Below are 14,034 nucleotides of genomic sequence, written 5' to 3' on the forward strand. Positions count from 1 at the left end.
GGAGGGTGAGGGAGGAGTGGGGATATATGTATATGTATAGCTGATTCACTTTGCTATAAGGCAGAAACTAACACACCATTATAAAGCAATTATACTCCAATAAAGATGTTAAAAAAAAACCCAAGGTCCTTCCCCTTGTGCACTTCTAATTAAATAGACTGACCTGACCAAAGGCAATTGAGAATATCAATCATCATTATGGGAAACTTTTGAAATCCCCAAACTTAATATTCTTAAAACAGAATTGGACTACAATAGCTCAAAAATTTACAATTGAGTGGAATGCTTATTTCTATGGGTATTTTGAGGCTTTCTGAAATTATCAGGAGTCTAAAATTGCTTCTGCAAAATAAGACTTTAAGATTAACTGAGGCAGACAAATGATTAAAGAAAGGTAAAATGGCTCCTGAAGCCTCAGGCTCTTCTTCCTTGCCTTCTTTGTCTCAGGCTCTGCCTCTGGCCCCTTCTTGTTTCCCACAGCTCCGTCTTCCTCTTTTTTACCACCATCCCCATACTAATTCTCTCACCAAACTTCCCCCTTTCTCTGAAACTCTCCCTACTCCCTTTTTCTCTGCACTTGTCAGTACCTGTTGCTTTAAAATTTAGCATTCTGAGGATCGAGGCTAAAAGCTTAATTTCTTGATATTCTCTGGACTAAAGCTGAACTGCGAGCCACCAAAGATTTTTCCAAAGTAACTGAAGGTTTTACACAGATTCGCTGAGGAATTTAATATAGCCATTCAAGTGTATCAACCTGGTTTCTCTGATTAATATCAGCTAGTTGGTATATGCTTGTTGGTAAAGGCCAGGTCCAGCATTGGATGAAAACTGCTAATTGGGAAAGTCCTGAAAGAGCTCTAGAATTACAACTGAGAAACCAGCGCGCTAACTTATTTTATGATTAGGCTCAGGCAATTGCTAGATGACTTCATCGAGCAATTCCTAGGGCTTTTCCAAAACGGGAAATTCGATTTGAACAAAATTCAGACTTGCACACAAAAATCTAATGAACCTGCTCATGAATATTACAATTGACTTCAGAATGTTTTAAAATAAAATTCTGGTCTTCCTTCAAACGTTGATTCCACCTGAGTAGTTTTTAAATTTTTTTACTCCTAATTTATCCTTCATGCACCCCCTTTCTGCTTTGATAACCATAAGTTTGTTTTCAATGTCTGTGAGTCTATTTCTGTTTCATAAGTTCATTTGTATCATTTTTTTAGGTTCCACATATAAGTGATATCATATGATATTTGTCTTTCTTTTTCTGACTTGCTTCACTTAGTATGATAACCTCTAGGTCTATTCATGTTGCTGCAAATGGCATTATTTTATTCTTTTTTATGGCCGAGTAGTATTCCTTTGTATATATATATACCACATCTGTTTTATCCATTCACCTGTCGATGGACATTTCAGTCGCTTCCACATCTTTTTTTTTTTTTTTTTGCGGTACGCGGGCCTCTCACTGCTGTGGCCTCTCCCACTGCGGAGCACAGGATCCGGACGTGCAGGCTCAGCGGCCATGGCTCACGGGCCCAGCCGCTCTGCGGCATGTGGGATCTTCCCGGACCGGGGCACGAACCCGTGTCCCCTGCATCGGCAGGCGGACTCCCAACCACTGTGCCACCAGGGAAGCCCCGCTTCCACATCTTGGCTATTATAAATAGTGCTGCTATGAACATTGGGGTGCATGTATCTTTTCAAATTAGAATTTTTGTCTTTTCCAGATATATGCCCAAGAGTGGGATTGCTGGATAATATGGTAACTCTATTTTTAGTTTTTTAAGGAACTTTCATGCTGTTTTCCATAGTGGCTGTACCAATTTACATTCCCACCAACAGTGTAGGAGGATCCCCTTTACTCCACACCCTCTCCAGCATTTATTATTTGTAGACTTTTTAAAGATAGCCATTCTGACCCATGTGAGGTGATGCCTCATGGTAGTTTTGATTTGCATTTCTCTGATAATTAGCAATGTTGAGCATCTTTTCATGTGCCTATTGGCCATCTCCTTTGGAGAAATGTCTATTTAGGTCTTCTGCCCATTTTTTGATTGGGTTTTTTTTTTTGTTTTGTTATTGAGTTGCATGAGCTGTTTATATATTTTGGAAGTCAAGCTCTTATTGGTTGTATCGTTTGCAAATATTTTCTCCCACTCCGTGGGTTGTCTTTTCATTTTGTTTATAGTTTCCTTTGCTATGCCAAAACTTACAAGTTTGATTAGGTCCCATTTGTTTATTTTCCCTTTATTTCTATTGCCTTGGGAGACTGACCTAAGAAAACACTGGTACAATTTACTTCAGAGAAATGTTTTTTGGTTTTTTTAAAAGATTTATTTATTATTTATTTATCTATTTTATTTTTATTTTGGGCTGCATCGGGTCTTAGTTGCAGCACATGGGGGATCTTCGTTGAGGCATGCAGGCTCTTCGTTGTGGTATGCAGACTTCTCTCTAGTTGCAACATGTGGGTTTTCTCTCTCTAGTTGTGGTGCACAGGCTACAGGGTACATGGCCTCTGTAGTTGTGGTGCGCAGGTTCCAGAGCATGTAGTTTGCGGCATGCAGGCTCTAGTTGAGGTGTGCAAACTCAGCAGTTGTGGCACACGGGCTTAGTTGCCCCGTGGCATCGGGGATCTTAGTTCCCTGACCAGGGATCAAACCCACATCCCCTGCATTGTAAGGTGGATTCTTTACCACTGGACCACCAGGGAAGTCCCCATTTCAGAGAATGTTTTGCCTGTGTTCTCCTCCAGTAGTCTTATGATGTCATGTCTTATATTTAAGTCTTTAAGTCATTTTGAGTTTATTTTTGTGTATGGTGTGAGGGAGTGTTCTAACTTCAGTGATTTACATGCGGCTGTCCAGTTTTCCCAACACCACTTGCTGCAGAGACTGTCTTTTCTCAGTTGCCTCCTTTGTCAAAGATTGACTGTAGGTGTGTAGGTTTATTTCTGGGCTCTTTATTCTGATCCATTGATCTATATGTCTGGTTTTGTGCCGATAGCATGCTGTTTTGATTATTGTAGCTTTGTAGTATTCTCTGAAGTCTGGGAGGGTTATGCCTTCAGCTTTGTTCTTTTTCCTCAGGATTGCTTTAGCAATTCTGAGTCTTTTATGGTTCCATCCATCCGTATGGTTTTTAACTCTTATGGGTTTTTTTTCTTTTTTTTTTCAATGGGAAACTAGCTAAATTAATTATATTGCATATACACAATAAAATACCAGCTACTCCAGCTTTCTTTTGATTTCCATTTGCATGGAATACCTTTTTCCATCCCCTCACTTTCAGTCTGTATGTGTCCCTAAGTCTGAAGTGGGTCTCTTGTACACAGTATATATATGGGTCTTGTTTTTGTATCCATTCAGCAAGTCTGTGTCTTTTGGTTGGAGCATTTAATCCATTCATGTTTAAGGTAATTATCCATATGTATGTTCCTGTGACCATTTTCTTAATTGTTTTGGGTTTGTTTTTGTAGGTCCTTTTGTTCTCTTGTGTTTCCCACTTAGAGAAGTTCCTTTCGCATTTGTTGTAGAGCCTGTTTAGTGGTGCTGAATTCTCTTAGGTTTTGCTTGTCTGTAAAGCTTTTGATTTCTCCAACGAATCTGAATGAGACCCTTGCTGGGTAGAGTAATCTTGTTTGTAGTTTCTTCCCTTTCATCACTTTAAGTACATCATGCCACTCCCTTCTGGCTTGTAGAGTTTCTGCTGAGAAATCAGCTGTTAACCTTATGGGAGTTCCCTTGTATGTTATTTTTCGGTTTTCCCTTGCTGCTTTCAATAATTTTTCTTTGTATTTAATTTTTGCCAATTTGATTACTATGTGTCTCGGCGTGTTTCTCCTTGGGTTTATCCTGTATGGGACTCACTCTGCTTCCTGGACTTGGGTGGCTATTTCCTTTCCCATGTTAGGGAAGTTTTCGACTATAATCTCTTCAAATATTTTCTCTGGTCCTTTCTCTCTCTCTTCTCCTTCTGGGATCCCTATAATGCGAATTTTGTTGCGTTTAATGTTGTCCCAGAGGTCTCTTAGGCTGTCTTCATTTCTTTTCATTCTTTTTTCTTTATTCTCTTCCGCAGCAGTGAATTCCATCATTCTGTCTTCCAGGTCACTTATCCGTTCTTCTGCCTCAGTTATTCTGCTCTTGATTCCTTCTAGTGTAGTTTTCATTTCAGTTATTGTATTGTTCGTCTCTGTTTGTTTGTTCTTTAATTCTTCTAGGTCTTTGTTAAACATTTCTTGCATCTTCTCGATCTTTGCCTCCATTCTTTTTCTGAGGTCCTGGATCATCTTCACTATCATTATTCTGAATTCTTTTTCTGGAAGGTTGCCTATCTCCACTTCATTTAGTTGTTTTTCTGGGGTTTTATCTTGTTCCTTCATCTGGTATATAGCCCTCTGCCTTTTCATCTTGTCTATCTTTCTGTGAATGCGGTTTTCGTTCCACAGGCTGCAGGATTGTAGTTCTTCTTGCTTCTGCTGTCTGCCCTCTGTTGGATGAGGCTATCTAAGAGGCTTGATGGGAGGGACTGATGGTGGGTAGAGCTGACTGTTGCTCTGGTGGGCAGAGCTCAGTAAAACTTTAATCTACTTGACTGCTGATGGGTGGGGCTGGGTTCCCTCCCTGTTGGTTGTTTGGTCTGAGGCAACCCTACACTGGAGCCTACCTGGGCTCTCTGCTGGGGCCAATGGCAGACTCTGGGAGGGCTCACAGCAAGGAGTACTTCCCAGAACTTCTGCTGCCAGTGTCCTTGTCCCCACAGTGAGCCACAGACACCCCCCACCTCTGCAGGAGACCCTCCAACACTAGCAGGTAGGTCTGGTTCAGTCTCCCCTGGGGTCACTGCTCCTTCCCCTGGGTCCTGATGCACACAGTACTTTGTGTGTGCCCTCCAAGAGTGGAGACTCTGTTTCCCCAAGTCCTGTCAAAGTCCTGCAATCAATTCCCACTAGGCTTCAAAGTCTGATTCTCTAGGAATTCCTCCTCCCGTTGCTGGACCCCCATGTTGGGAAGCCTGACATGGGGCTCAGAACCTTCACTCCAGTGGGTGGACTTTTGTGGTCTAAGTGTTCTGCAGTTTGTGAGTCACCCACCCCAGTTATGGGATTTGATTTTGCTGTGATTGCGCCCCTCCTACCATCTCTTTGTGGCTTCTCCTTTGTCTTTGGATGTGGGGTATCTTTTTTGGTGAGTTCCCGTTTCTTCCTGTCGATGCTTGTCCAGCAGCTAGTTGTAATTCTGGTGTTCTCGCAAGAGGGAGTGAGAGCACGTCCTTCTACTCCGCCATCTTGGTTCCTCTCCCCCAACTCTTATGTTTATTAATGGGTGGAACTGGGACCTTTTCCTTCTAGTAAAGATGACCAGGTTGGAATGGAAAACTTTGTTCACTCCAGATTTAGTAAATCTGGCAAAACATCTCTCTCATTCTCTAGATGTTACCTTAAAGGAATACAGTCAAAATTCTTAATCTCTAACTCCAGCAAATGAATGATCCTAAATATAATCAAAACCTGCCTAGTTTCTAGATTGTTACAAAATTAAGCACTTGTCTTCCAACATCCTCCCAATTCTCAGTGACAGGGCTCCAAGGAACTATAGGTGGTTTTCCCAACCCTCCTTCTTAACTGGCTTGAAGAAACATTTCTCCAGATTGAGGGAAAATCTCTTCTAGTCCTAACTGACAAGGGAGCTACACTCATTGCTCAATTCTGCTACTATAAAACAGCCCTGCCTCAAAGTACTAAAACAGTTCAAATAGTGCAGATCTTTAATGAGCCTCAAGAGGTTCTTGTCTCTGAACCTATTCCCTTTTGTTTAGGGCTTTTGAGAGATACTCACCCTTTTCTCCTTGGCTCCTCTGCCCCTATCCACTTATTAGGCTAAGACTTCTTAGAGAATTATCATGCCAGTATTCTTTCTCCCCGAAGGGGAAAATATAGAAATTGACAGTAGTCATCTAAGCAATCCACCAAGTGAATTAAATGACCCTTTGATATCTTTTATTCCATCTCTGACCGTACTAGAGCAGATTCTGGAAATGCCGATCATTTGTCCCTATTGAATCAGCTAACACTTTCCTTATGAGCAAAATCTCCAAATGATGTTGGCAAAATTCATAGCACATTTCCCATTAAAATTCAGAGAGACTCCTCAAAATCTCTTCCCAGAATTAATTGATACCCTAAGAGTAAGGAAGCCATTCAAGGTATAAAGCCTATAATAGAAGATTACAAGGCTCAAGGCCTCATTATCCCTTGTACTAGGCAGACACTCCCATTTTACCGGTGAGAAAACCTAAGGGCCAACGGTGGAGGTTTGTCCAGGACCTCCCAGCAGCAAACAACATTGTTATCTCTGTTGTTCCTAGCCCTCATAGTTATTAGGTAGTAAATTCTTTACTGTAACTGATTTATATAACGCAGTCTTTAGTATTTCAGTTGGTGAAGCTAGCCAATACCTTTTTGCCTTCACTTCGCAAGAAAGCCAATTCACCTGGACTGTAATGCCTCAGGGTTATACGGAGCCCCTATTTCTTGGGCAAATCCTGAAGGTTGATCCCTAGAGATACTGCTTTGTTGCAACAAGTGGATGATTCACTTCTTTGCTCTTGTTATCAAGCCTCCTTACAGGAAGACAGCATCCACTTGCTAAACTTTTAGCCTTAAAGGGACATAATATCACCAAAGAAAAATGGCAGTTTGCCCCAAACCAGGTTTGATATGTAGGGCGTCAGATATCAGAACAAGGGATACACTTAGATCCAGATAGACTTCATGGTGTCTTAGTTTCCCAAAACCCAAAACTAAGTGCCAACTGTGAGATTTTCTTGGTCTAGTTTGTAATTGCTGAAATTGTGACAGGTTTCCTTGGGCTAGACCTTAATGGCTAAAATTGGATTCCAATTTTTCCCTCTTATGGCCAAACTTCTGTACGTTTTACTCAACAATAACAACACAACTTAATTTTATGGGAAGAATTGGATGACATAGCCTCAAGGTCTTAGAGAAGAGTTTGCTGAACCCACCCGCCCTTGATCTTCCCAATTATCAAATTCCATTTTTCCTTGTTGTATATGAAAAGGAAGGGAATGCCCTTGGGGTACTCACCCCAAAACATGGATTCACCATTGACCCATAGGGTATTATAGCCAACAGCTGGACCCTGTGGCATGAGGATAACCCCCTTGCCTTGCTGTGATCCTTCTAAACCTCACATCCACCCCTTTTGGAATTCATAAACTCTCATCCTTTGAGCTAGTCACAGTATACCCAATGAACTTGGCTCCTGCTTCTTTAACCTACAACTGATAAAAGGAGAGATACTCCAATATTGCAAAGGCCTAATTACTTCTATTAAAAATAACCATGTTTTGGTGGATCAGTCTTTTCACAGTGCACCCTTGGGGGACAAAGACCTTAAGCATCACAACTTGCAACCTGGAGATTTCATCTATCGGAAAAGATACATCCAGAAGAACTCTCTTCAACCTTGCTGGAAAGTACTCTATCAAGTACTCCAAACAACCCTTGTGCTTCCAGACTCCAAGGAATAGACTCTTGGATTCATGAGACACACCTAAAGAAAGCATCGAACCTTAACTGAAACTGCACATCATCTGGTGAGCTGAAAGTAAAGATTTTCCAGAATTGAAGCAGATGACATCTGATAAGACAGCTTTCCCAAGATATCTGGACCAGGCCTGTTGGAAGTTTGTCACCAAGCCTTTGATGATGGCATAATGCCTCAGGAGATCTCTGATGTCTATGATTTTGATAACAGGACTTTAGATAAAAAGTGCCTGAGAGTCCTCCTTCCTCCTCCTTGTTACTCAAATGTGACCTTAATAGGCTTCCAATCTGTGCACTTTCCCTCTGATGTGAGACACTATACCCAGGAATGGTCCTTCTTGACATTGAGGGACAAAAAGCCATTGAAACTAAAAACCCTGACTCTTGATAGCAGTGCTTTCAGAGAAAAATCCTGATCAAAAGGGGAAAATGTAAAAAATTAATAAACAGAAACCTCAATTAAATAGAGTTGGGAGACCAGAAGGGGGAGCTCTCACACCCTCTGGTGATAGAACCTAACAGGAAGAAGAAAGACTCCTTTCCTGGCAGGGACTCAGCCAATGAAAAGCCATGAGCTCTTTGTTTTATTTATGGTCTGTAGGTTTTCACACTGGACTGAAGCCTTTCCTTGAAGACAGACGGCCTCTTCTGTGGCTAAAGTCTCTTTAGAAAAGGTTATCCCTACCTGGGGAACTCCTCTAGAACTGTGAGGAACCCATCTTACTGGCCAGGTGCTTTGAAAAGTCCTTTTCCTCTCTATAAAAGTGTTCTCCTTCCTTTGCCATGCCGGGACTTGCATGTGGTTTGGCATGGTTGCAGACCCCAAATTGCAATTCTCTGCTAATCCTGAATAAACCCATCTTTGCTGGAGAAATATTTGGCAGTGTTTTTGTTTCAGGTCAACAGCAGTCTGTGTGCTAGCATGTGCACCGCTAATGGGTTTGTCATTGTTTCTATGCTTTTTCAGTGGGCAGAGTAAGGAAATCCTTTTTATTTTATGGAGATAATATATCATGAGTTCATAATGATATTTCCAATTCAAGTTTAAGAGTATAGGGCTATTTCTTAACCTCTGATTTCTATTTCAATCTCTTTTCTCTCACACTAAAAATCTTAATTCTTAAACAATATTAACTTAATTATGTACCAGTTTATTACCAACAATATGATTACAGAATTGGTTTATTTTTTGCAGTTCTTTTTGCCTTATGATATATCCCACTAGGGACATATGGTCAAATTACTGTATTTTAAATCACTTGAAATAACTCTTCTCTGTGTGGTTAAGCCACTAACTCTAAATACCCACTAAAAAGCCACTAAATAAATACACATTTATTTAAGTGTATTTGGTGTTATGCTTTAAATTCTAAAATAGCTCTTTCAATTTAATTTAGTTTTATAGTTTTGCATAACAATCACATGGTTTCACAATCAAATCCACTCACTCAGAGACGTCTGGCACACATTCTTATCCTTTTCAACCTGTTCTGTCATCTCATAGGTAGTCTAATATTTGGCTTATCCTTCCATTTTTTAAAAATATGAACAGATACATCTCTTTATATATAAGCTAGCATACTTGACACCCTACTCTGTACCTGGCTTTTTTCCAATAATATATCCTAATGATCACTCCATAGCAATATACAGAGATAACCCTCTTTCCTTTGTACAGCTGCAGAATACTCTGAAGGGGAGCACCCCAAAATATGCCACTTTGGCATATTGATTGGTTTGAATTAAAGGTACTTGAGAAACAAGTACCTTTATTATATGGGATTTAGAGAATTTGGAGAAACTGTATATAAGCTTTCCAGGGAATTTTGAGACACGAATCTTAAGGTTTTAAGTTCCGTTAGCCATTGCCGTTCTTTTCACTAGAATGTCCCTTGATAGGTTAATTTTACCTATAGCATTTAGCATAGTACCTGGCATACAGTAGGTGCTTATTTAAAGCCTATTTAAGAGCTGAATGAATCCCTGCCTTTTCCCTATGTTGTGATTTAATACCATCACTAATTTAAGATCTGTTAGATGGAACCAGAAAATGGAATATACTGGCTTCACTTTCTTGGGACACACATTAAGGAGCACGTGTTTACTAAATTGTTTGTCCTTTTTCACTGTTTATGTTCAATTTTTGAATTTCATTATTTTCATCCATTGTTTATCCTTTCCTCAATATTGAACTTCAGTTCTCATCAGAATTCACTTTTTCTTAACCAGGGCTAGCTCTCAAAAATTATATACATTGAGTGTTTCATAAAGAACTATTTCATTGAAAGCAACAAAAATCTCTTCTCTCCAAGATTTAACAGCAGAGAATGTTTGCTAAATGTTTTTAAAAATATGCTCATTTTAGAAAATATCTCCAAACTTTCCATTCCTAAAATAAAAAATCTAGTTGGTTATCATTCTATCTACACAATTTCATATTTTGCTCTTTTCACTTAATAAGTATTTTCCCGTGACATAAAAAATTTTGAAAGAATATTCTAAGTGAGTTAAAATACCTCAGAGGACCCTGTGTACAAATTCAGAGCACCAGAAAGAGTATTTGTGTCTCTCCCGCTTACGTATACAGTGATTGAAAGTGTCGGCTGCCCATACCTCAAGGGTATGATGTGAAAATTTTGTTTAAAAATAGAAATTGCAGGGGGTGTGGGTTCCATCCTTGGTCAGGGGGCTAAGATCCCACATGCCTCGTGGCTAAAAAACCAAAACATAAAACAGAAGCAATATTGTAATAAGTTCAATAAAGACTTTAAAAATGGTCCACATCAAAAAAAAGAAAAAAGATAATTCACCTTGAAAATAGTCTGACAAAGTTTGGTGCTAACTAAATAAATCCTGACATATTTTTTACGGAAGAGACAGACCAGTAATGGTGGTTCTAGAGCTGAAAAGTATGAAGCGTGCCCATAAGGTACCTCAACCTCTGTGCCTGAGTGCTGGACTGTGTTGGGACTTATATTTATGAAGTATTCGGGAATTTATTCAAAGATTCAGAGAACAGAAAGTGATGAAAATACAACCCAAAATGAAAATGACACTTTTCAAGTAGACCGTTGTTATGCCTTTTGGAGGGATGGGAAAATACGGAGGGATTTCCCTGACTTTTTGTGGGGCAGAACTAGAATATCTGATTGGTGAGAGCATAAGTACCAAAATGACCTCGGTCACCCTTAAGTTTGGCCAGTAACTCTAGGGATATAAACAGGTAGGCCACAAATCCAAGCGCTGATGAACGACCTACACCAGCAGAGAATTTCCTTCTTCCTTCTGGATCAGAAAGCGTCTCCTTCCCAAAGAGTTGGACCCCCAACTCTGTAAGACAAGCTACTTTTTTTACAGTTTTCTGGGTATCAGCGTGACAGTCTCATCCCTGCCTTCACTGGGAGGAAAAGGAATGCAACCTCCACCGGCCTCAGCCGTACGTTGAAGCACTCGGGAATCCCCCGGATGTGAAGCAAGCGCCTCCGAAATAGGCCAACTGCCAGGGACTGCAATAGGCAAAAGGGGAGAGGACGCTTAAAGAGGTAGGTGAGAAGGCATTTTATTCCTCTAATTTTTTTTTTTTTGCGGTAGGCGGGCCTCTCACTGTTCTGGCCTTCTCCCGTTGCAGAGCACAGGCTCCAGACGCGCAGGCTCAGCGGCCATGGCTCACGCGCCCAGCTGCTTCGCGGCACGTGGGATCTTCGCGGACCGGGGCACGAACCTGTGTCCCCTAGCATTGGCCGACGGACTCTCAACCACTGCGCCACCAGGGAAACCCTGTTTTCAACTTTGACTTGCAGCTCTCGCATACGGAAATTCTATAGCCACTCCAGTTTGAGGACCCCACCCAAGAATCTAGAGACAAGAGGCGCACGGCCAGCTCTCTACCCCAGGCCTAACGGACCACTCTGGGAGGAGCCTAATGGGTCCAGCCACTGCGGCCTAGAATGCCAACAAGTAGGGTAGGAGAGGCTGGAGATGGGGGCGGGACGGCGCGTCTGCCTGACCGCTGATTGGCTGAGGGCACTCGTTGCCTGGCGCCATTTGTTGTCGGAGGGGCGCATCTGACGCAGCCTGCGTCCTGCACGTGCAGCCGTTTAAGCGGCGTCAGCGCCTGCGAGAACTCTGGGAGAGCAAGCAGCGGAGAGGTGAGTGGGCCAGCGGCTTTTTTCCCCCTGTACGCGCCTCGTCCCGACCCTCTGGGCTTCCCAGTAGCTGGACTTTGGGCCGACTGAAGGACGGATGCGGTGGGCGGGGGTTTGAAGCCGTCCTTTGGCGTCATTCTGCTTTGTGCCGGAGGGTCCAAAAGCACCGTGGGTGCCCGAAGTCTGAGGTTGAGGCCTGCAGAGGAGGTGAAGGAGCCTTTTTGACCAGCCCCTGCTCGTCTTTTTCTCTCAATAGGGATGGTTGTAGTAACACTGTGTATAAGTCCTCCTTGGCGAAGCCAGTCCTTTGTTGGAGGTATTCGAGCCACCTAACCACTGCTTCCTTCCCTGCCAAACTTCGAGGCCTTGATCCCCGCCCCGCCCCCCCCCCCAAGAAACTAAGTCAAAAACCTCAAGCTAAACGGCTTACCTAGTTTTGAAGGGAGGCATGTGAAGGGAGAAACCTTGAGTAGTATCTGAAAAATGTCCCCTCCCCTTAATATACAATAAGATGTTTGAGGGCCCTTCGATGGAGAAGATAAATTCTAACAACAGATTTTGGGAGAAAGCCTAAACATCAGTGGGGACATGGTGATTGCTAGAGTGATTAGGTAAGTGGTTCAACTGATTTTTAAAGAGAAAAAGGATGGACATAAATGCTGTCTCTAGGGAAGAAACAAAACTTAATTCCTTTTTTTGCAAAAACTTTTTGGGAGGATCAGCACTTAGTTGAGTAGTTTGGAGGGGTATATGTGAAATGATGCGGGTTTATGCTTTTAAAGATACGATTCTGATCTCTCTGATTCTAATTGAGGCTAAATGTGCATGTTTGTATTTTTATGAAAATAGAACTGGAAGCCACCATGGGAGATGAAGATTGGGAAGCAGAAATAATCAAACCTCGTATGTCTTCCTATGTTCCTGTATTTGAGAAGGTAATAAAATTCAAAGTTTGCAGTTATTAAATGCTGCAGATTTTATCGAAGTTGAAAATCACTGTGGTGAGAAAGTTCTAAATTACAGTTTGTTGTGCTTATCTCGGTGTGATTGTTATTAACTATCTCATGGCGAATGATGAAGAGGCACGCTAAGCCTCAAATAGAATAAAATAGTCTGAGGTAATTTGATAATTAAAAACTAAAATGTATATAATAATATTAACAATTTAATTTAAATCTCGATGATTTAGGACTTGTGGGTGAAAGCAAGCTTATGCTAATGTGGTTGAATGTCTCTGAGATACAGTCATATAGAAAACTGAAAAACTTTAATTTGATTTTGGTTGATGTTTTGAATTCTGAAAATTGGTTTCCTACAAGCAGGGCTCTCAAGATAAAAACATTAGGCTGATTCAGATGGTAACATCAGTTTGATCTTCAAATGTACAAATCAGCAGATCTTTTTTCTCAGTGGTGTTTGAAGAGTTACATTGGAATTCAGAAGAAGGGGTTATGGAGTGGGTTTTGGATTTCAGTTTTGACTTGAAAATTGACTTAATAAGGTGAACAGACTCTACTTTAGAAGATAGTGTATTTTAACGGGTTGCTTTTACTTAAGTGTTACATACTTGAAAATGTCTCCAAAAGTTGATTTTTGTCCTTTTAGAATTTCCAGTTGGTGTTTATGTTAGTCAATTCTGACACTTTCTATTTCAAAGTGATGTCTTAGTGGAAATTCTTAATTTACCCCAAATCATAAGATAAGTAATTCTTTCTCTCAATTGGATTTGATCTGTATGTATATAAAGTTTATATTAAAATACCTAAGATGTTAATCTGAATTTATCATGTTTCTTGTTTTGGGACTTATTTTAGAAGTAACATCTTTTGTATGTTATCTTTTTACAGTCTTCCCATCATAAAAATATTGGAACACCATTGGGAAAAGAGGAGAAAAATCACCTAACAGTCTTGCTCACTAGCACAAATGCTCTGTTTTTAGTAAATTTTCTTCTATTTTTCCCAAACATGTTTTTATATAGATTGTAATGATAGTACATAATAATAATTTTTGATTTCAGCTTTTTCACTCTTCAGCATTAACTATTCCATATTACTAATTTCCTAAAACTAATTTCTAATGGTTATATAATATTTCATGGACTAGAGCTACCATAACATAAATAATTTTCTGTTGGTGCGAATTTAAGATGTTGTTATCTTTCCACTGTAATATTGTCATGAATATCTACAGTTTATTCTTTGTTTTAATTTGGGAGTATTTTTTTCTAAAATGGAATTACTTGGTCAAAGAATATTTTATGGTTCTTTCTTTCCCTGGTTCTCAACAGATTTGTTCTAATACAAAGTTTAACTC

General features: G+C 40.5%; 1 protein-coding gene across 7 annotated transcripts in view; it reads left to right on the forward strand.

The window, feature by feature from the left end:
- Nucleotides 1-11,645: 11,645 nt before the first annotated feature.
- Nucleotides 11,646-14,034, forward strand: part of DDX4 (DEAD-box helicase 4) — a 68,397-nt gene continuing 66,008 nt past the window's right edge. For 3 of the 7 annotated variants that reach the window (XM_029216786.1, XM_029216785.1, XM_029216787.1), the window contains exons 1-2: nt 11,686-11,721; nt 12,577-12,653. In XM_029216786.1, coding sequence (XP_029072619.1) covers nt 12,582-12,653 — 72 coding nt within the window. In that variant the 5' untranslated portion in view covers nt 11,686-11,721; nt 12,577-12,581. Of the gene's footprint in view, nt 11,722-12,500; nt 12,654-14,034 lie in introns of all 7 variants that reach the window. The other 4 variants (XM_029216782.1, XM_029216781.1, XM_029216788.1 and 1 more) reach the window with 4 other exon arrangements.

The sequence above is a fragment of the Monodon monoceros genome, unplaced genomic scaffold, assembly GCF_005190385.1.
Source record: "Monodon monoceros isolate NGI ecotype Baffin Bay Population unplaced genomic scaffold, NGI_Narwhal_1 Super_Scaffold_12, whole genome shotgun sequence".
Taxonomy (NCBI): domain Eukaryota; kingdom Metazoa; phylum Chordata; class Mammalia; order Artiodactyla; family Monodontidae; genus Monodon; species Monodon monoceros.